General features: G+C 42.8%; 1 protein-coding gene across 1 annotated transcript; it reads right to left on the bottom strand.

The window, feature by feature from the left end:
• Positions 1–17,631: 17,631 nt before the first annotated feature.
• On the bottom strand, positions 17,632–21,420 carry kctd12.2 (potassium channel tetramerisation domain containing 12.2). The gene has a single exon (XM_060899015.1). The coding sequence runs from the start codon at positions 21,303–21,305 to the stop codon at positions 20,472–20,474; it is 834 nt and encodes a 277-aa protein (XP_060754998.1). The 5' UTR covers positions 21,306–21,420; the 3' UTR covers positions 17,632–20,471.
• Positions 21,421–23,045: the final 1,625 nt, after the last annotated feature.

Genomic DNA, 23,045 nt, shown 5'->3' with positions numbered 1-23,045 from the left:
GATGACAGGAAAAAGGACAAGTGTTGTCTTTCCGAACAGTGAGTTATTTTAGGCGAGTTTTCATATTTTATCCTATAAATAGTTTTAAGTGCAACATAATAGGTTGTTGTTGTGTTATTGTTGATGTTATTATGCTGCAAATTTCTCTGTTCATTTTGTGAATTTATTTAAGATTTCTTTTAAGATGTAAGGTTCATTCCAGATTTTAAGATTTATTTATTTGTTTGTTATTTAATAACGGTTACAAGTACTAAGTACTGTTTGTAAGAACTGTGTATGTTAGGTTTTGTTTTGCACATTAGTGCAAAATAAACTGGTTAACTTGTTTATATATACAGTGTCTTGTCTACTGATTTGTTGTTTTACTTACAAATATGCCACACATCACTCTGAATATTTTATATTGCAATAGCCACACGTTGCAGTATAATGTAAACCAACTAAAAACGCAGATTATGGTGGGTGGCTAGACTAACTAGACTAACTGTGTAGCCTAAGAAATAATAAGGCAGCTAGCAGTGTAGTTTTGGTGGTGTGGGGGGCCCCCAAATCAAATTCTGCTTAGGGCCCCTTAAAGGCTTGGGCCAGCCCTGGTGTCAGCCCTGTGATGACCTGGCGACTTGTCCAGGGTGTACCCCGCCTTTCGCCCGTAGTCAGCTGGGATAGGCTCCAGCTTGCCTGCGACCCTGTAGAAGGATAAAGCGGCTAGAGATGATGAGATGAGATGAGTTTTATATATATATATATATATATATATATATATATATATATATATATATATATATATATATTAGATAGAACTTTGTTGATCCCTTTGGGCGGGTTCCCTCAGGGAAATTAAAATTCCAGTAGCATCATTACAGGATAAACAGAGAATAGAAATAGAGAAAAAAATTCTAGTTAAATTAAATTGGGTATTTGCATATTCATTCATTCATGGCGGCCTCAGCCAAGCCGTACGCCTGAAGGCCCAGTCATCCCGATCTGCCATGCATGATGCTAGTTCTAGTGCATCGAGGGCACCCACATCCCTCTTAAGGGTGTCAATAAAGGTTGTTGGGGGGCGCCCTCGGGACCGGTGACCATGATGCGGCTCCCACAGGATCAAGGGAGAGGCTGTTAGGTCCCTACTCCTGAAGCAATGGTTAGCAAGCCCAAGCCTCCGCCATGCGATCTTGTCGGTTAGTCTTGGGAGGGGACCATAGACCTCGCAGTTTGGCGTGTGGCTCTGCCAACTGATGTTAAGTGCAATTCTGAGCATCCGAGTGTAGCATCCATCAAGTGACTTTGCTGCCGTCGTTGTCAGCGTCCAACACTCCGACGCATAGAGAAGAACAGATTCCACTGTTGCCACAAAGAGCCTGCGTTTAAGCCCGTCAGATATGTGGGACTTCCAGACTTTCGACATTGAGTTGAGTGCCTGCCAGGCGAGGGCCTTGCGAATCTTGATATCACAGTCGCTAGAATTGACGATCCCAAGTATTTAAAGTCGTCAATCACTTCGAGTGGTTTCCCATTGTTGGTAGTGAGGGAGGCTTGAGAAGGTAGGTTGCATGACATCAGTTTGGTCTTCCTGTCGTTAAGGGCCAGGCCAATTCGGCCGCATTCTTTCTCAACGCTTTCTAGTAGCTCCTGGGCTTGGACTGGGTTATTTGATAACAGTGTGATATCATCCGCGAAGTCCAAGTCGGTTATGCTGAGGCCCGGGTTTCTACTGGAACGCCTAGGATTGATGGTGAATCCAAGCTCAGACTCCCTGCCTCCGGTGGCCTTACGGAGGGTGTAATCTAATACTATAGCGAACAGGAAGGGGGCTAGGGTATCTCCTTGAAGTACCCCAGCAGAGATGTCAAACTTCTCCGTATCACCATCTGGAGTCACAACCTTTGCTCGTGTGTTCTTATATGTCAGCTCTATCGCCCTGAGAAGTCTTGGTGGAATTCCGTATGCCCTGAGGATCTCTATCATCTTCCCCTATGGATGGAGTCAAAGGCTTTTTTGAAGTCCAAGAATGTGATCACTACAGGCAGGTTGTTCTTACGTGATTCTTCCAAAATTCTCCGTAAGGCTAGAATGTGACTCGCTGCTGACCTGCCTTCCCTAAAGCCATTCTGGTTTGGTCGGAGATGTGGATCTATTGGGTCACGTATTCTATTCAGGATCATACGATTATACATCTTCGCAATGATGCAGTTAAGGCTTATCCCACGGTAGTTGTTGGTAATGTTCAGGTTCCCAGACTTTGGTACAGGAATAATATTAGATAAAGACCATTGGTCGGGTCTACGTTCGTGGATAAGCACCCTGTTACAAAATTCAAGGATGATGTCGTCCAAGTCGCAGGCTTTCAGGACCTCCGGGGTTATATCATCAGGTCCTGGGCTCTTGCCAAATTTCAGTGAGGTCTAAAAAGAATAAGAATAAGATATGGGGAAGAGGTGGAAAAAAAGGACCAACGGAAGAGGTATTGCACATTATATTGCACATTGTCCAGTATTGCTTATTGTCAGGCTAGGCTACTGCTCCTTCCCATCCTCTGTCCTCCTGTTACCCCTCCTCCCCCCCAGAGAGTAGTTGTACAGTCTGATGGCATGAGGGACAAAGGAGTTTTTAAGTCTGTTCGTCCTGCACTTGGGAAGGAACATTCTGTCACTGAACAGGCTCCTCTGGTTGTTGATGACGGTGTGCAGAGGGTGACTGGCATCATCCATGATGCTCAGTAGTTTGTCCATAGTCCTCTTCTCTGCCACCGTCACCAGAGAGTCCAGCTTCATGCCAACCACAGAGCCGGCCTGCCTGATCAGTTTGTCCAGCCTGGATGTGTCCTTCTTGGATGTGCTGCCCCCCCCCCAGCACACCACAGTGTAAAACAGGACACTGGCGACCATGGATTGATAGAACATCCACAGGAGTTTCCTGCAGATGTTAAAGGACTGCAGCCTCCTCAGGAAGTACAGCCTGCTTTGTCCCTTCCTGTACAGGTGGTTGGTGTTGTAAGTCCAGTCCAGCTTGCTGTCCAGCCACAGCCCGAGGTATCTGTAGGAATCCACAGCCTCCACCTCGACTCCCTTGATCAGAACTGGTCGTGACCTTGTTCTGGACCTCCGAAAGTCAATGACCAGCTCCTTGGTCTTCAAGGTGTTGAGCTGCAGATGGTTCCTGTTGCACCAAGCAGCAAAGTCCCTCACCAGGCTCCTATACTCCTCCTCTCTGTCATCCCTGATACACCCCATGATGGCTGTGTCATCGGCGAGCTTCTGAATGTGGCACAGCTCCGAGTTGTAGCAGAAGTCCGCAGTGTACAAGGTGAAGAGAAGAGGGGCCAGCACCGTGCCCTGGGGTGCTCCGGTGCTGCTAGTCACAGTGTCAGGCGTGATGTCCTTCAGCCTGACGTACTGCGGCCTGTCGGTGAGGTAGCTGGAGATCCAGGTGACCAGGCAGGGGTCCACTTGCATCCTGTTCAGTTTGTCCTGAAGCAATAGGGGCTGGATGGTGTTGAAGGCACTCGAGAAGTCCAAGAAGAGGATCCTCACTGTGCCATTTCCCTTATCCAGATGCGAGTGGGCTCTGTGTAGCAGATGGAGGATGGCGTCTTCCACACCAACACCTGCCCGGTACGCAAACTGCAGACAGTCCTGGGCATGTTGTACCTGGGGTCTGAGGAGGCTGAGGAAGAGCCGCTCCAACGTCTTCATCAGATGTGAAGTGAGTGCCGCCGGTCGGAAGTCATTCAGCTCGCTGGGCCGGTTCTTCTTGGGAACTGGAACAATGCATGATGTCTTCCAGAGGGTGGGCACTCTCCCCAGCTGCAGGCTGAGGTTGAAAATGCGTTGGAGTGGTTCACCCAGTTCAGCAGCGCAGGTCTTCAGTGGTTGGGGACACACCTTGTCCGGGCCTGCTGCTTTCCTGGGGTGAAGCTTCCTCAGTTGACCTCTGACCTGGTCTGCAGTAATGCATGGAGGAGTCTGTGTTGAGGTGGGGGAGGAGGGGGCTGCTGCAATGACTGGGGGGAGGTGTGTTGAGGGAAGAAGGAGAGATGGCTGCAGTGAGGGAAAGGGTGGGGGGGGCATGGGCTGGTTGAACCGGTTGAAGAAGTCATTCAACTCATTCGTCCTCTCCACTGTCCCCTCAACAACTCTGGTCTTTGTGTTGTGGCCTGTGATGGTTTTCACACCTTCCCAGACCTCCCTCATGCTGTTCTCCTTCAGCTTCTGCTCCACCCTTCTCCTGTAATATATATATTTTTTTCTTCTGCCTTATTTTACAGGGACACACCAGCCCTACCGACAGCAGTAATGTCTCTTCTAAATTCTTTTAAGAGTCAAATGCAGCTCAGTTTTGACCTTGTGGTCATTTAATTTAATTCTACTTTAATCATTACACTTAGATTTAGCATTTTTTAGCACTAACTGGGTTTTACTTTGGGATGTTTACTGTACTTTCATTCACAGTAGAAAGAATTAAGTGAAAGTTACATTTATTTTGTAAACTAAGTGCCTCTGACAGGATCCTTTATTCGTCAAAAATGTCCTCTCTGGAAATCACTCACCATATGATGAGGTTGTAAATAATTTTTGAAGAAAATATTTGTCTCTTTTGAAGCAGAATACTGTATTCTGTTGTTGCACAGGGGGAAAAAAAGGACTTGAAACAGATGCAAGACACATTTGCAGCGGTGCGTCACATGTGGTTGAAATGTGAGTCGGTCAAAAAGTGTCCTCTCCAGAAAACCACATGGATCGTCACCACTTCAGTTCTTATTACAGTTACCACTGTGTCTAAACATCACTGCACAGTATGTACTTGAACATCTCATCTCATTATCTCTAGCCGCTTTATCCTTCTACAGGGTCGCAGGCAAGCTGGAGCCTATCCCAGCTGACTACGGGCGAAAGGCGGGGTACACCCTGGACAAGTCGCCAGGTCATCACAGGGCTGACACATAGACACAGACAACCATTCACACTCGCATTCACACCTACGGTCAATTTAGAGTCACCAGTTAACCTAACCTGCATGTCTTTGGGGGAAACCGGAGCACCCGGAGGAAACCCACGCGGACACGGGGAGAACATGCAAACTCCACACAGAAAGGCCCTCGCCGGCCCCGGGGCTCGAACCCAGGACCTTCTTGCTGTGAGGCGACAGCGCTAACCACTACACCACCGTGCCGCCCCGTACTTGAACATTTGTACTTAAAATCATAGACTTTTCAACAGTTTCTTACTTTGTAGCCCTTTCTCTTGTGGACCATAAGAAAGGTAGTCAGTTTTAGAAAAATACACTACTGTATACGCCTCTTCTCACTACAAGTAACATGCCCAGTATTATAGCACCTGTAGCTCTGAAATTCTGCAGTTCATTTCCATCTCAAAAGATCATTTTTGGCAGCAGAGAAACACAAAAATGTCAGGTTTGATTTTTGGACTATTGTGGACCCTGATTGTGAAACAGCCCATATGTACCACTGGAGGAATCTTTACATGAAGCCTCAAAGTCTCAAAACCCTGTGAGTCATCTTAGTATTAAGGTTTAGGCAGCAGTGTTTATTCACTTATTACCTCGCCTGGGTCCACCAGGGGGCGAGGTATTGTTTTCGGCGGGGTTTCTTTGTTTCTTTATTTCTTTTCTTTGTTTTTTTTTGTTAGCAACATTACGGGGATACGGCTGGACCAATCTTCATGAAACTTTCAGGATAGATGGGCATTGGAGTCAAATAGCACCTCCATTTTGAGGGTCATCCGGTCAAGGTCACCAAAAAGGTCAAAATTGTTTTCTTCGCAATATCTTCCTTCATCATATTTACTTCCAACCAATTCCAAAATGTTCATCTTTCAATTCTGCTTCTATTGATATGCTACACGGTGGGTTATCTCTCATAGTTTTCTTTCAAACTTTCATTTGTTTGTTTGTGTGTATGTGTGTCTGTCTGTTAACAATCTAGCATCTAGACAGTTGCACTGATTGGCTTCAAATTTTCAGGGTAGGTGGACAATGGTCCATAGATTATCTGATTAAATTCTGGGGGTAATCAGGTCAAGGTGAAGGTCAAGGTCACTGGAAAGGTCAACCTTTTGGTCAATGGAGTTATATTTTCCATTATAACTCAAAAATGGTTGCCGATAGACAAATGTTTACGATTATGAGCATATAAGAACTCCCATATGGCCTTTCATTTGGCACCATGATCTTTGACCTTGAGTGACCTTGAAAGGTCAAAATCAAGGTCAGATTTTCAGAGGGCTGTAACTTGAAAACGGTTGATGGTAGACAAATGTTTACCATTATCAACTTATAGGAAGTGCCATAGACTACGTTCAGACTGCACCCTGAAACGACCCATATCCGATTTTTTTGCCCATATGCGACCTGTATCCGATTTGTTATTGACAATCTGAACAACACAGATCCGATTTTTTCACATGTGACCCAGGCCGCTTGGATATGTGATCCTAAATCCGATGCATATCCAATATTTTCACATGCGACTGCAGTCTGACCGGACAGGTCGCATTCATGCGACCTACACGTCATCAACAAGAGACAAACGTCACTATTCTGCGTTGGCTAATCCCGCCTCTTTGGTGGAAAACAACAACATTTGTACAGTTTTCAGAATTTAAATAGACTTTTATAGAACTGATCAAGCTAATGGTGGATTTGGTAGGGACCTGGATGTTGATCTGTTAGCCTGATTAAATAAAACAGTTTCTATAACTGATTTATAACTTAAACCATCCTGTACCACATCGCCAGGTCTCGCCTCATCTCCATAGCAAACTGCACTGGTGTTTCTGCACCTTGAGCCAGCGCTGAGAGAAGTTGCAGAATTCAGCTGGCTATAAACAATCTAAATAAATATTTATAAAAATGTAGAAAAAGTTTATTAATATGACGAAATAAATATGTGCAAATTATTAAGCCTGAATTAAGAGTTTGGTAATACAGCGGCCGTATCCCAAATGACTGCCTACTGAAGCTCGAGTGCACTATATAGAGTTTAAAAATCCATTACTTCCTAGTAACATGTAGTGCACTTATATAGAAATTAGAGAGACATTTAGGAGTCAACCCTCGTTACCAGGCTACACGGTTTCATTTCAGTTCAGAAACAAAAACACACACGAGACCTCACACTTTAACACTAACCAGATAATTAAACAAACAAACAAAAAAAGAAAATCATTAAACTTGAAGAGTGCGCTTTTTTTTGTTGTTTACGTATTAGGTAGATGTGCTTATTACGTGTCAATTTGCGCATGCGGGACACTTTTGGGTCGTTTTCCGTTCATATTGGAGATCGCATACAAGTCTCATATAATTGGTAATGTGAACGGCCTAACAAAAAAATCGGATTTCACAGCAAATCGGATATGGGTCGTTTCAGGTTGCAGTCTGAACGTAGTGATATAGGCTTTCATTTGGCACCATGATATTTGACCTTGAATGACTATGAAATGTCAAACTCAAGGTTATGGATTTTCACAAGACTATAACCTGACAGCTGATGATTGAGAAATATTACCATTATCAACATATAGGTATAAAATAAGTGCTGCCGGGCGAGGTATGTTTTGCCTGGCAACACTTGCTTATTTATTCATTTACGTCCCTCATTTTCCAGCGAACTGTCCACTCTCATGCGACAGCTTCCAGGCAGGGAGGGTGAAGGCAACACGCTCTTCCTTTGAGACACGTGAAGCCAGTCAACAGCACCTTTTTGAACTGTTGCATCACAGGTCAGAGTATCACCCTCACAGAAAAGTGCTATCTGCCCTCTTTTTTTTAAACTGCCTAATGTTACTCTGACAGGGGAGAAAGTAATGAGCTTTCTCACCCAGAGAGTAGAACCAGTTTTTACACATGGCTGTGGCATTTGGCTTCAAACTTGTGACCTCTCTCTCGACAATACGCAAAGGTTTTCTGTTACACAAAACATTTCCATTGAGTTTTGCACCAGAGCTGTGAACCTAGCAATGGAAGTTTATTATATCTGTTTATTTAATGTACATTGCATGGGCAGGTATTATTTGTAGTCACTTACTGTATCTTTCACTGTGATGGACTTCCTGTTTTTTCCCCTGCACCTTTGTAATACTAGCTATTGATGTAAATAAGTGACATCTGCGTATACAAATTGACACCCACATGATTTGTGGTCAAGTGAGCAGGAAGGGATAAGCAATATCCCTGACATCCGTGTTTGAAATTTATAAACCTGAATTACTATATGATCCTCACTACGGCGGCACGGTGGTGTAGTGGGTAGCACTGTCACCTCACAGCAAGAAGGTCCTGGGTTCGAGCCCCGTGGCCGGCGAGGGCCTTTCTGTGTGGAGTTTGCATGTTCTCCCCGTGTCCACATGGGTTTCCTCCGGGTGCTCCGGTTTCCCCCACAGTCCAAAGACATGCAGGTTAGGTTAACTGGTGACTCTAAATTGACCGTAGGTGTGAATGTGAGTGTGAATGGTTGTCTGTGTCTATGTGTCAGCCCTGTGATGACCTGGCAACTTGTCCAGGGTGTACCCCGCCTTTCGCCCGTAGTCAGCTGGGATAGGCTCCAGCTTGCCTGCGACCCTGTAAAACAGGATAAAGCGGCTAGAGATAATGAGATGAGATGAGATCCTCACTACTTCTAGAAGAAAGTAAATTATCCGTGTCTTCGCTCATGGACTACATTTGACGTAAGCAGAAAATTCATGTCAATCTATTATTTTAAAGTGTGAAAAATGCCACCTGTCCCCATATTATTTTAGTTTACCCTCTTCTTTCTACGCTCCAAAAACATCGAAACATCGATTATTTCCACATTTGTCCCCATGCCAAAACTCACAGGATATCTAAGAAATGTTCTTACTGTCCTGGAAAAATCATTTCTCCAACTGTACTATATAACTTGTCTTCTGTGTTGTATTTGTTATGGCTAGATGGACGACTGTGTCAAAAAAATATGTGTAAGAAAGGAACAAAAAAGGGGGTCTCTTCGTGAGCTGGACCATCTGGTGTGTTCTCTGGTGGGTGAGTGTCTCCGGTTTCAATTTAAAAAAAAAAGAAACAAAGAAGAAATGGTGGAACCCAATGAATCATGTTCAGATGGAGAGAGAGAAAGAGAGAGAGAGAGAGGCTCAGATGCTTCATGGTCTTTAGTTACACAGTATGTTTGAAGTTGAAAGACTGAAGTTATCTACTGACGATATCCAGGGCAGAGTGTTTTGCGTGTTCAAATCACAGCCATGTGACGGAATTACAACCAAATATGGTGAACATTTCTTTGTTTATTTTCTTCTTTCAAGATTGACTCATGTACAGTATATACAGTCTGTATTTTGTGTGTGTGTGTGTGTGTGTTTTCAGATACACATGGTGGTTTGTGGCTGAAGCAAAGTTGAGACAGTCAACACACTCAGTATAGTGATGCTGCATGAAAACCAACAAAATAATCAAACGTCAGCAAAATCTCATCTCATTATCTGTAGCCGCTTTATCCTGTTCTACAGGGTCGCAGGTAAGCTGGAGCCTATCCCAGCTGACTACGGGCGAAAGGCAGGGTACACCCTGGACAAGTCGCCAGGTCATCACAGGGCTGACACATAGATACAGACAACCATTCACACTCACACCTACAGTCAATTTAGAGCCACCAGTTAATCTAACCTGCATGTCTTATGACTGTGGGGGAAACCGGAGCACCCGGAGGAAACCCACGCGGACACGGGGAGAACATGCAAACTCCACACAGAAAGGCCCTCGCCGGCCACGGGGCTTGAACCCGGACCTTCTTGCTGTGAGGCGACAGCGCTAACCACTACACCATATATATATATAGTGGGGCAAAAAAGTATTTAGTCAGTCACCAATTGTGCAAGTTCTCCCACTTAAAAAGATGCGCGAGGCCTGTAATTTTCATCATAGGTACACTTCACCTATGAGAGACAGAATGAGAAAAAAAAAATCCAGAAAATCACATTGTCTGATTTTTAAAGAATTTATTTGCAAATTATGGTGGAAAATAAGTATTTGGTCAATAACAAAAGTTCATCTCAATACTTTGTTATATACCCTTTGTTGGCAATGACAGATGTCAAACGTTTTCTGTAAGTCTTCACAAGGTTTTCACACACTGTTGCTGGTATTTTGGCCCATTCCTCCATGCAGATCTCCTCTAGAGCAGTGATGTTTTGGGGTTGTCGCTGGGTAACACGGACTTTCAACTCCCTCCAAAGATTTTCTATGGGGTTGAGATCTGGAGACTGGCTAGGCCACTCCAGGACCTTGAAATGCTTCTTACGAAGCCACTCCTTCATTGCCCGGGCGGTGTGTTTGGGATCATTGTCATGCTGAAAGACCCAACCACATTTCATCTTCAATGCCCTTGCTGATGGAAGGAGGTTTTCACTCAAAATCTCACAATACATGGCCCCATTCATTCTTTCCTTTACACGGATCAGTCGTCCTGGTCCCTTTGCAGAAAAACAGCCCCAAAGCATGATGTTTCCACCCCCATGCTTCACAGTAGGTATGGTGTTCTTTGGATGCAACTCAGCATTCTTTCTCCTCCAAACACGACAAGTTGAGTTTTTACCAAAAAGTTCTATTTTGGTTTCATCTGACCATATGACATTCTCCCAATCCTCTTCTGGATCATCCAAATGCTCTCTAGCAAACTTCAGACTGGCCTGGACATGTACTGGTTTAAGCAGGGGGACACATCTGGCACTGCAGGATTTGAGTCCCTGGCGGCGTAGTGTGTTACTGATGGTAGCCTTTGTTACTTTGGTCCCAGCTCTCTGCAGGTCCTTCACTAGGTCCCCGTGTGGTTCTGGGATTTTTGCTCACTGTTCTTGTGATCATTTTGACCCCACGGGGTGAGATCTTGCGTGGAGCCCCAGATCGAGGGAGATTATCAGTGGTCTTGTATGTCTTCCATTTTCTAATAATTGCTCCCACAGTTGATTTCTTCACACCAAGCTGCTTACCTATTGCAGATTCAGTCTTCCCAGCCTGGTGCAGGTCTACAATTTTGTTTCTGGTGTCCTTTAACAGCTCTTTGGTCTTGGCCATAGTGGAGTTTGGAGTGTGACTGTTTGAGGTTGTGGACAGGTGTCTTTTATACTGATAACGAGTTCAAACAGGTGCCATTAATACAGGTAACGAGTGGAGGACAAAGGAGCCTCTTAAAGAAGAAGTTACAGGTCTGTGAGAGCCAGAAATCTTGCTTGTTTGTAGGTGACCAAATACTTATTTTACTGAGGTATTTACCAATAAATTCATTAAAAATCCTACAATGTGATTTCCTGGATTCTTTCCCCCCATTCTGTCTCTCATAGTTGAAGTGTACCTATGATGAAAATTACAGGCCTCTCTCATCTTTTTAAGTGGGAGAACTTGCACAATTGGTGGCTGACTAAATACTTTTTTGCCCCACTGTATATATATAAAAATTATTATTTTTTTAATAGCAGCAGTATATTTTGAAATGCGGAATAAAACACTCCATGACATGCTGTAATCAGAAAATAATCAATGATCCATTGGTGTGATGTAACGTGGCATGAAGTGGAGTAACTTTTTCCACTCCAAAGTTGATTATTTTCCAAAGAACATCCTGGAATTGCTGTGGTGTATTCCTCCTACATTTTTTTTTAAATAAAGAACAAAATGTCATATGTTTTTTTTTACCCATTTACAGTTACATACAACATTGTTAAACATCCACAAAACAAGTTACCTCATCTTATCACTTATATTATAGCAGCAATAAACCGTCGTTCCCTCATTGATGACAAGACAAAAAAGCAAACATCTCCTCATGGAAAACTTCCCTATATATCAATGATTACATGCTATTTTCGTCATACGAGTCCCAGTAAATTAAATGTTACAAAAAGCATTATAACAAGTGCATTAATACAAACTTCAGGGGAAGCTATGACCTAATGGTTAGAGAATGGTTTGGGACCAAAAGGTTGCTGGTTTGATTCCTTGGACGAGCAGGAATGGCTGAAGTGCCCTTGAGCAAGGCACCTAAACCCCAACTGGTCCCCAGGCTGCTCTGGGTGTGTTGTATGTCACGCTGTATAAGAGTGTCTACTGAATGCCTGTCATGTACTGTAATAAATTTCCAACTTGCCTTGTAGCTGCTGTTAAAGAAAATTAATCAACACCTTCTGACAAATCAGATTTGAGAATTTACCTGCACTGTGGTATCATGATGCGTGCTTAATATTTGTCCACGTGTTTAGATTAATGGAAAACATACACTGAATTGTATACACATTCTCTGATGTATTACCCTGAAGGACTTCCTGTTTGGTTTTGTTTTCTCTTTGCATATTATCAGTGCCTTATTCATTCCAGATGATTTGATGAGTGTTTGAGTTTGTTTTGTTGTAAAAAAGCTCATTTGTTTTTTTGGTACACCAACGGGGAAGTGATAAGTTCCTGTGCTACTGACAGTCCCATAGTTACTGGCTGCTGTCGGTCCTGCTCTATATTGAAATCCTGCGCAGTTCCAGTGGTTTGTCAGATAACTAAATCATTCCTCTGAGTGCGTGTGAGCTTTGAAACGCGCAGGGGCTTGGATTTTTTTTTAGCCATGGTCACAGGACCTCTGGTGTACACAGGTCTAGTTCCTGTTCCCCTTGTCACAGCCTTCCATCTGTTTCCTAACAGCACACACACACTCTCTCTCTCTCTCACACACACACACACACACACACACACACACACACACACACACACACACACGTACTTTTAATCTACTTTCAAATCTCTTTCACCACTAAACTACCATTTCAATGGGTTTCTTTCTTATTTATTTACAGCACAAGAGCAATAGCATGCCAACATCGTCACTTCTGAGCTCTTGAATATTTTGCATTTAGTATATTCAGCATGGCAGCTACAGTGCCTTGCAAAAGTATTCATACCCCTTGAACTTTTTCACATTTTTCCACCTTACAACCACGAACTTGAAAGGTTTTTATTGAGATTTTATGTGATAGACCAACACAGAGTAGCACATAATTGTGAAGTGAAACGAAAATGATAAATGGTCTTCAAAATTTTAAACAAATAAAAATCTGAAAAATGTGGTGTGCATTAGTATTCAGCCCCCTGTACTCTGATACCGCTAAATACAATCCAGTGCAATCAATTGCCTTCAGAAGTCATCTAATTAGTTAATAGAGTCCTACTGTGTGCAATTTACTCTCAGCATAAATACACTTGTTCTGTGAAGGCCTCAGTGGTTTGTTAGAGAACACTGAAGAACAAACAGCATCATGAAGACCAAAGAACTCACCAGACAGGTCAGGGATAAAGTTCTGGAGAAGTTTAAAGCAGGGGTAGCTTATAAAAAAATATCCCAAGCTCTGAACATCTCAAGAAGCACTGTTCAATCCATCATTCAAAAATGGAAAAAGTATGGCACAACTGCAAACCTACCAAGACATGGCCGTCCACCTAAACTGACAGAGCGAGCAAGGAGAGCACTGGTCAGAGAAGCAGCCAAGAGGCCCATGATCACTCTGGAGGAGCTGCAGAAATCCACAGCTCAGGTGGGAGAATCTGTGCACAGGACAACTATAAGTCGTACACTCCACAAATCTGGCCTTTTTGGAAGAGTGGCAAGAAGAAAGCCATTGTTGAAAGACAGGCATAAGAAGTCCCGTTTGCAGTTTGCCAGAAGCCATGTAGGGGACACAGCAAACATGTGGAAGAAGGTGCTTTGGTCAGATGAGACCAAAGTTGAACTTTTTGGCCTAAATGCAAAGCGCTATGTGTGGCGGAAAACTAAGACTGCTCATCACCCTGCACACACCATCCCCACTGTGAAACATGGTGGTGGCAGCATCATGCTATGGGGATGCTTTTCTTCAGCAGGGACAGGGAAGCTGGTCAAAGTTGATGGGAAGATGGATGGAGCTAAATACAGGACAATCCTGGAAGAAAACCTGTTGGAGGCTGCAAAAGACTTGAGACTGGGAAGGAGATTCACCTTCCAGCAAGACAATGACCCTAAACATACAGCCAGAGCTACAATGGAATGGTTTAGATCAAAGAATTTTCATGTGTTAGAATGGCCCAGTCAAAGTCCAGACCTAAATCCCATTGAGCATCTGTGGCAAGACTTGAAAATTGCTGTTCACAGACGCTCTCCATCCAATCTGGCTGAGCTTGAGCTATTTTGCAAAGAAGAATGGGCAAAAATTTCAGTGTCTAGATGTGCAAAGCTGGTAGAGACATACCACAAAAGACTTGCAGCTGTAATTGCAGCAAAAGGTGGCTCTACAAAGTATTGACGCGGGGGGCTGAATACTAATGCACATCACATTTTTCAGATTTTTATTTGTTTAAAATTTTGAAGACCATTTATCATTTTCGTTTCACTTCACAATTATGTGCTACTCTGTGTTGGTCGATCACATAAAATCTCAATAAAAAACTTTTAAGTTCGTGGTTGTAAGGTGGAAAAATGTGAAAAAGTTCAAGGGGTATGAATACTTTTTCAAGGCACTGTATATGACCCCTGCCTTCACTTACAATGTTTGTTGATCTTAATCTTGCACCTGGGGTTTTTGGAAAATGTACATTGTTAGAATTTTATCCATCCATCCATCCATCCCTCCCTCCGACAAAATCGAGTCGTACATGAGCTGATAGCCGACAAGGCTTGTAGCACCGAGTTGTCAATAATCCATGTACGACAAGATTGAATGGAATAGCTGTTTTATTCTATCCGCATTCACTGGATTTTGAGAAACAGAACAATTTTATTTTTACGTTTTGCAAATTTGATAAATAAAAACTTTATGCAAAATGTCCACCAAAATAATTTCCGCTGAGAATGTAAACAAACCGGTGAAATAACAAGAAGTCCGGACAAGAATTGTAACCCAGTTACTTCTTCCAATATTTGATTATGCGGATGTTGTCTATGGCAACACCTCTGAAACACATCTTCGCCCTCTTAATGTATTATATAACAGTCTCTGTAGATTTGTACTTAGATGTCCGTATAGGACACATCACTGTGTGATGTATGAAACTTTGGACTGGCCAGCTCCTAAGATCAGAAGGCAGCTCCATTGGTCAACCCTAATTTTCAAATGTATTCATTTAAAGGCTCCTCCTTACTTGAAACAGTTATTAACTCCTTTAAGCTCTCATTACAGTTTACGGCACATTGACCATTTGTTTCTAGTTACACCTAGAATTCGCAAAGAAATTGGTCGTCGTGCATTTAAGTTTAAAGCACCATCAGACTGGAACAGCCTTCCTTCAACACTCAGGTCCATTTCTTCCCTTCACATTTTTAGATTATCTCTAATTACTCATTTTCAAACATCTTGCTCCTGTTTCTGAATGTTTTTTGTTTGCTTGTTTGTTTGTTTTTGTTTTTCCTCTCTTTTTTGGATTAGTTGTACTGATACCGTATGATACCGTATATAAATGACATTACTGTAGTATGCTGGGTGGGGGTAGTGGGGTAGTTTGGAGAGCAACGTTGGCAAGTGTGTGAGTGTGTTTGTGTATACTGTATGTCTATATGTCTATTGTGTATATGTGTATATGTTTAGTGTGTGTGTTTAAGTTCTGTTTTTTTTTTCTCTTTTTTGTATTGTTATTAGGACCCCCTTGAAAATGAGATGCTACATCTCAAGGGGTTTTCCTCAAAATAAATAAAAAAATAATAATAATAATTCTTGAAAAATAAAAAAGATACGTTCTTACCATCAAATACTTTCATTCAATTTTTTTTCTTTTTGGTATTTTTGGAGGTTTTGTTTTCGAGTAGTTTTTATTTCATCCTCAGTTGGTTCAGCAACACGCTCCGCCATTTTGTTTTTCTCTACTCATGGTACATGAGCTGATAGCCTAGTAGTAGAGTAGCCAATCAGAGCACGCGATTTGTCATATTCAGTGAATGTAGATGCATTAAAACAATAAATATTACAACAGTGTGATATTTCTCCACTGCTTGGTCCCCCCCCCCCCCCCCAATCATTTCAAATTCATTTTGTGGCTAAAATTAATAATCTTGACTTACCCAGAGGTGTAATTTTTGCATCGCTAGTATCAAGAAAATATGATTAAATGTTGCCATTTTCCATTAGTGCTTGATGTACTGGTGAAATGAATTCCAAAATGGAGGACGACACTGGAGGTGAAAAAAATCAACAGGATTTTCCAGATGCTGCAATTTATTTTTTTTTTAATTTTGATCACGTAAAATTTATTTCAGCATCTGCTGTTCCCATTTTTATTATATCTTTTATGAATACATTTCCAGAGTAAACCAGAGAAAAGAGCATGTACAACAGCCTACTTGTGCTTCCAGGTCAACTCTGTTCACATCACAATGTACTGCAGTGGCGTTTTTAATATTTCCTTTCATGAATATATATATTTTTTTGGATTTCGTTTGGCGAAACAAGTCGAATCAATTAAAAATGAGTGAGTGTTGAAAACTAATCGTGCGCAAACATTAATTCATTGCCTAGTAGGGTTGATTACTGCAATGGCCTTTTCACAGGCCTGCCAAAAAAGACCATCAAACGACTTCAGCTGGTTCAAAATGCAGCGGCTAGGGTTCTCACACGAACAAAAAGAACAGAGCACATTACTCCAATTCTAAGGTCCCTTCACTGGCTTCCAGTAAGCTACAGAATTGACTTTAAAGCATTGCTGCTGGTGTACAAATCTCTAAATGGTACAGGGCCCAATTACCTCTCTGATATGTTGCAGCGGCCTAACCCAATCAGATCTACCAGATCGCAACAGAAAAATTTACTATTAAAACCTGTTGTTGAAACAAAGTGTGGTGAAGCAGCTTTTAGCTACTATGCAGTGCAGCTATGGAACCAACTGCCAGAGGACATAAAAAATGCTCCTGCTGTTGGCAGCTTCAAATCTAGGTTAAAGACCAAGCTGTTTTCAGATGCTTTCTGTTAAATAATTAATATTGTTTTCTTTACATGTTTTATAATCTGTACTTTTACAGTCTCTGCATGTTTCAAATTTTACTTAACTTTTATTCTATTTTATTCTGCTGGGTTTTTTTTTTCTCCCCCTATTTGAACTTCTACTTCATTTTATTATTTTATTTCTACTATTGTTTAATTCTTATTATATTTCTTCCCATTTATTTTATGTAATTTTATTCTCTATTGTTTACTGTTTTGCTTTTACTTCTGTAAAGCACATTGAACTGCCACTATGTATGAAATGTGCTATATAAATAAACTTGCCTTGCCTTGCCTATTTTAATGTGTTCCAATAAATGTTGAAGTAAAATTAAAAGCAGTTTCCTTTTTTTGGTTTCCCATTTTCATTTTGAAATGAAAAACGAATAAATGTAACATCTTTTTTTTTTAAACTTTGTTTACCTCAAAGTGATCAAAACTCAGACTCGTTGACAATTGATTTAATGAAATTATTATTATATATATATATATATATATTTTTTACAGTTTTCTCCTGAATATTCTGCAAACATGTTTTCTATTCATTTACATCATGGACATTTGCAAGTAAGAATGTCATCTGACCGATTTTTACTCCATCAATCAACAACTTCCTCAGGACCATGAAACAAGACTCCGTTCATATACAAGTTAAACACGAACGTCTTTTTAGATTTAGTTTATTGTTTCAGCCATACAAGGAAACCATGAGAGATTTCAAATATGCAAGTGCAAAGGAAACAAATCACTTCATTTACTTGAAAGGGGAGAGTGCTGGTTAAAAATTCAGAGTGAGAGATTTTTTCTTTAGTACACAAACAGCCATATGTTTTGGGTCTGGTTGCTATCTGATAGAGCAAAATAGAAATGTGAGCTAAACCCGTTTACATCACACAGGAAACTGAAGTTCTATTTATTGAAAAACACCATGAGAGTGACACTTGGAAAAAATAGATCCAGTGGGAGAGATTAGAAAAGGACAACGACCGGGAAAGCACTCAGTGGGATGTGAAGATGAAATAGCAGTGAGCTTATTAAGAGGAGCAAGCAATGTCCTCCATGTCAGGTAACACCTCACCACATTTCAGTCACATTTTCCTCTCCAACAGGTAGCACAACATTAACATTAACATAAACATTACCTTGCCTGGACAAACCAAACCACCGAAGTCCAGACACGCCTGTGTGCATGTGTTCCCAAAACGAGTGTGTTTTTACTGTGCATTCTAAACAAACCTTGCTGAATTGTTTAACCTTAATAACATGAATGCTAAACCCTGCTAATCATTAAACGTCTTATAAACGTGCTACGTATTTATGCTAATCTGTGTGGATTGATATTATCACACATTTACGGTACAACAAGACCCACTCTGGTGGGAGAAAAAAAAAAACCTAGAGCTGTAACAGGGACCAAAAAAGATCAAAACAGTATCACTGCTTCTCAGTAGTGTGGTATTCTTATCATTAGTACCTGTAGTATGCATCTTTTTTTGTCTAATAAAGCGGATGTACACATTTAAAGCAAGGGGTTTCGGAAAAAAAATTAATTCCCTTTAGGGCCCTGAAATCCTCTCCAAGCTTCATCTCATTTCCAGGTATCATCCATGGCTCTCAATTTCTCCCTACTTCTCTGCAAAAGGAATCTGTTGAATCAGAAGTGATAGTGGGTTCCCAGTGGATCTGAGAACCAGTGATTTAAGATACGACAGGAATTTTAAAGGGACTCGACTCCGGTGAATGATGCATGCTACAAGTACAAGTTGGACACTCATGTAGGTATGTACTGTATATGTTGTAGGTCGGGTGGAATTTTTTAACCTAGGTTAGAATTTTTAACCCAATTCATAATTTGCTACTTGTATTAGAGAGACGACTTATATCTTGGGTTCGGATTTGGAAAGAGTTTGGATTTTAAACGACGTGATGACATAATAAGACTGGACTCATTGATAAGTTCAAAATACGGTATGTATCATTCTTTTTATTGGAATTGTCACTGGTCTAGTGATCAAGGTGTTGGGTTAAAAATCAGAAGGTTCTGCGTTTGAATCCTGGTTAAGTGTTAAAAAAATGCTAATTAGACCAATAGTAGGAAATACTAGGTAGGTGTAGACTGAGTGGATGGATGGATGGAAGAAAGACACACAAAAGAAGCAATATTAAGTAATGCTTAAGAATCTTAGATCATCCCTGGGTTGGAAATTATGAACGGGGTTAAAATTTTTAACCCAGGTCAAAAGAAAAAAAAAATCACCTAGGCTGAAATTTTTGGACCTGTAACATCTAGAACCCCGATGACAAGCAACAGTACCTTTTTCTGTCTCTTGGAAACTACCAAACTGGCATGGGTTTCCCAAAAGCCTCTTAATGCTAAGAGCATCTTAACTAGGAGAGAGGGTGTTCATTGTGATGCTCACTCTACCATTTAACGATGATCTTTGTGCTACAATTCTTTCTGGGAAACCCATCCCTGTACTGTTGCTTGCCAGATACGATCATGAATCGTACATAATTAAAAATGAGGTAAGGAGGAAAATGATTTAAAAAAAAGAAAAATTGCACTATTCCAGGTAAAAAGATACAGACTAAAGGTACAAGATAAATACCAGGAGAAGGACAGTTTGGTACCTTTAGTTCTGAGAGTGCACTTAGCCTATATCCAGCCATTATCTGTAGCCGCTTATCCTGTTCTACAGGGTCACAGACAAGCCGGAGCCTATCCCAGCTGACTATGGGCGAGAGGTGGGGTACACCCTGGACAAGTCACCAAGTTATCGCAGGGCCGACGCATAGAGACAAACAACCATTCACACCTACGGTCAATTTAGAGCCACCAATTAACCTAACCTGCATGTCTTTGGACTGTGGGGGAAACCGGAGCACCCGGAGTAAACTCATACAGACAACATGCAAACTCTACACAGAAAGGCCCTCACCGGCTACTGGGCTCTAACCCAGGACCTTGCTGTGACAGTGCTAACCACTGCACAACTATATATATATATATATATATATATAGTTGTGCTCTAAAGTGAAGGAAATGGGGATGGGTTCCAAGAATAAAAAGAAAGAAAGAAAAAGCATATCCACCTGGCATCACTCTCTGAAAAACACATCCATCGCCACTTAGCCTGTTCTACAGGGTCGCAGGCAAGCTGGAGCCTATCCCAGCTGACTATGGGCGAGAGGCAGGGTACACCCTGGACAAGTCACCAGGTCATCCACATAGAGACAAACGACCATTCACACCGATGGTCAATCTAGAGCCACCAATTAACCTAACTGTAGGGGAAACCCACACAGAACATGCAAACTCTACAGAAAGGCCCTTGCCGGCCACTGGGCTTGAACCCAGGACCTTCTTGCTGTGGGGTGACAGTGCTAACTACTACACCACCGTGCCGCCCAGACTTAGACTATAGTTGTGCACTAAAGTGAAGGAAATAGGGACGGGTTCCAAGAATAAAAAGAAAGAAAGAAAGAAAAAGCATTAAAAGCAAGTCACTCTCTGAAAAACACATATTCGGTGTAACTGGTCCAGATTTTGTCCTCATTGGGGTCGTTGCTGGTGTACGCACAGGTCCCTGTGGAGTTACACGCCACCATGTGGAAGCCCACCTCAGCCAGACGGTCGAACGCCTGCTCCAGAAAGTTGTACTTGAGGTAATATCGGGATGTGTACCTCTCTGGGGGCCGGTCGGGGTCCCTGCTTTCGTTCAGCGTGTCCCCGAAGACCTCCTTGGCGAGCGAGGTTTTCCCGCACACGGTAATCCGGGCCACGCGTCGGAACTTGGCGTCGTTCTGGATGTCGCGTCCGATCGTGTACGAGCCGCGATAGCCGACGGTGATGTAGCCGGACTTGCGCGTCTCCAGAGATGGAGAGCGCGGCCCGACGGCGCTGCATGTGGCACCTGCGAGGGCGCACGACCCTGCGGCTTCCTCCGGGTCACTGTGGAACGCCTCATCTCCGATCGAGTTCTCCTTACTGACCTGAGGAGGTCGGAGACGACGGGCCAGATCGGGGAGCTGGAAAAACTCAGCCTCTTTCTGCAAACTTGCTCTCTCTCTGAAGTAGTCGGGAAGCGCCAGGTTCTTGTCGCGCAGGTAATCCAGGATGTAACGGAACAGGAACCCGTCCCGGTCTATAAAGTAGCGCCCTTTGCTGTCCCGGGTCAGCTGGTCCGAGCCGTGCTCCTGAAACATGTTCCAGAGGAAAGAGTTCGGCACGGACAGTAAAGTTGAGTGGCGCGTAACGTAAATCTGTCCACCGACATTCAGCTCGATTATTTCAGGGAATGTTGAGCTTTCCACTCGCCTTTCAGATGCCTGAGCCATTTCTGCTACAACATCTGTCTCCAAACGGGAACAAACAAACAAAGCAACAACAACCACCACCCTTGATCTATCTTATCCTCCTCTCAAAGTTGGAGTGAAAGAGAAAAAGAATGAGAGCAGATCATCTCGGCTTTATTTATGAAGGAGGGAGGAGGAAACAGGAGGACTGCACTGCACTCACATTAACTCTTTACTCACATCATGAAGCATCACTCACACTCCACTAGATAGTACATAGTGTCCCTACCTAGTGTACATACATACAATAAATAAATAAAAGCCTTTGTTTATCACACTCAAACACAGTGAAATTATTAGATTAGATTAGATTAGATTAGATTAGATTAGATTAGATTAGATACAACTTTACTGATCTCTTTGGGAGGGTTCCCTCAGGGAAATTAAGATTCCAGCAGCATCATTACAGATAAACAGAGAAAATAAATAGAGAAAACTTCTAGATAAATGAAAATAAATTATTTACATATACAAATATATAAAGAATAAGATGTGGGGGGGTGGCAGGAGAGATATTGCACTTTATATTGCACATTATATTGCACAGGGCGGCACGGTGGTGTAGTGGTTAGCGCTGTCGCCTCACAGCAAGAAGGTCCTGGGTTCGAGCCCCGGGGCCGGCGAGGGCCTTTCTGTGTGGAGTTTGCATGTTCTCCCCGTGTCCGCGTGGGTTTCCTCCGGGTGCTCCGGTTTCCCCCACAGTCCAAAGACATGCAGGTTAGGTTAACTGGTGACTCTAAATTGAGCGTAGGTGTGAATGTGAGTGTGAATGGTTGTCTGTGTCTATGTGTCAGCCCTGTGATGACCTGGCGACTTGTCCAGGGTGTACCCCGCCTTTCGCCCGTAGTCAGCTGGGATAGGCTCCAGCTTGCCTGCGACCCTGTAGAAGGATAAAGCGGCTAGAGATAATGAGATGAGATGAGATTATATTGCACATTGTCCGGTATTGCTTATTATTAGTCTAGGCTACTGCTCCTTCCCATCATCTGTCCTCCTGTTACCCCTCCTCCCCCCCAGAGAGGAGTTGTACAGTCTGATGGTGTGAGGGACAAAGGAGTTTTTAAGTCTGTTCGTCCTGCACTTGGGAAGGAGCATTCTGTCACTGAACAGGCTCCTCTGGTTGCTGATGACGGTGTGCAGAGGGTGACTGGCATCGTCCATGATGCTCACTAGTTTGTCCATAGATCTCTGCCACCGTCACCAGAGAGTCGGCCCACCTGATCTGTTTGTCCAGCCTGGATGTGTCCTTCTTGGATGTGCTGCCCCCCCAGCACACCACGGTGTAAAACAGGACACTGGCGACCACAGACTGATAGAACATCCACAGGAGTTTCCTGCAGATGTTAAAGGACTGCAGCCTCCTAAGGAAGTACAGCCTGCTCTGTCCCTTCCTGTATAAGTGTTTGGTGTTGCAAGTCCAGTCCAGCTTGCTGTCCAGCCACAGCCCGAGGTACTTGTAGGAATCCACAGCCTCCACCTTGACTCCCTCAATTAGAACTGGTCATGACCTTGGTCTGGACCTCCCAAAGTCAATGACCAGCTCCTTGGTCTTCGAGGTGTTGAGCTGCAGATGGTTCCTGTTGCAATGAGCAATGAGTACGCACACACACACACACACACACACACACACCAAAAAGAATTTCTACTTTTGATTCATCAAACCGGGGTGGTGTAGTGGTTAGCACTGTCACGTCACAGCAAGACAGTTCTGGGTTCGAGTCC

The sequence above is a fragment of the Neoarius graeffei genome, chromosome 18 (genome assembly GCF_027579695.1).
Source record: "Neoarius graeffei isolate fNeoGra1 chromosome 18, fNeoGra1.pri, whole genome shotgun sequence".
Taxonomy (NCBI): domain Eukaryota; kingdom Metazoa; phylum Chordata; class Actinopteri; order Siluriformes; family Ariidae; genus Neoarius; species Neoarius graeffei.
This window is presented reverse-complemented; position numbering and strand designations above follow the sequence as displayed.

Bases quoted from the DNA above. Each gene is read 5' to 3' on its own strand.
- kctd12.2 (XM_060899015.1), bottom strand. From the start codon at position 21,305: ATGGCTCAGGCATCTGAAAGGCGAGTGGAAAGCTCAACATTCCCTGAA.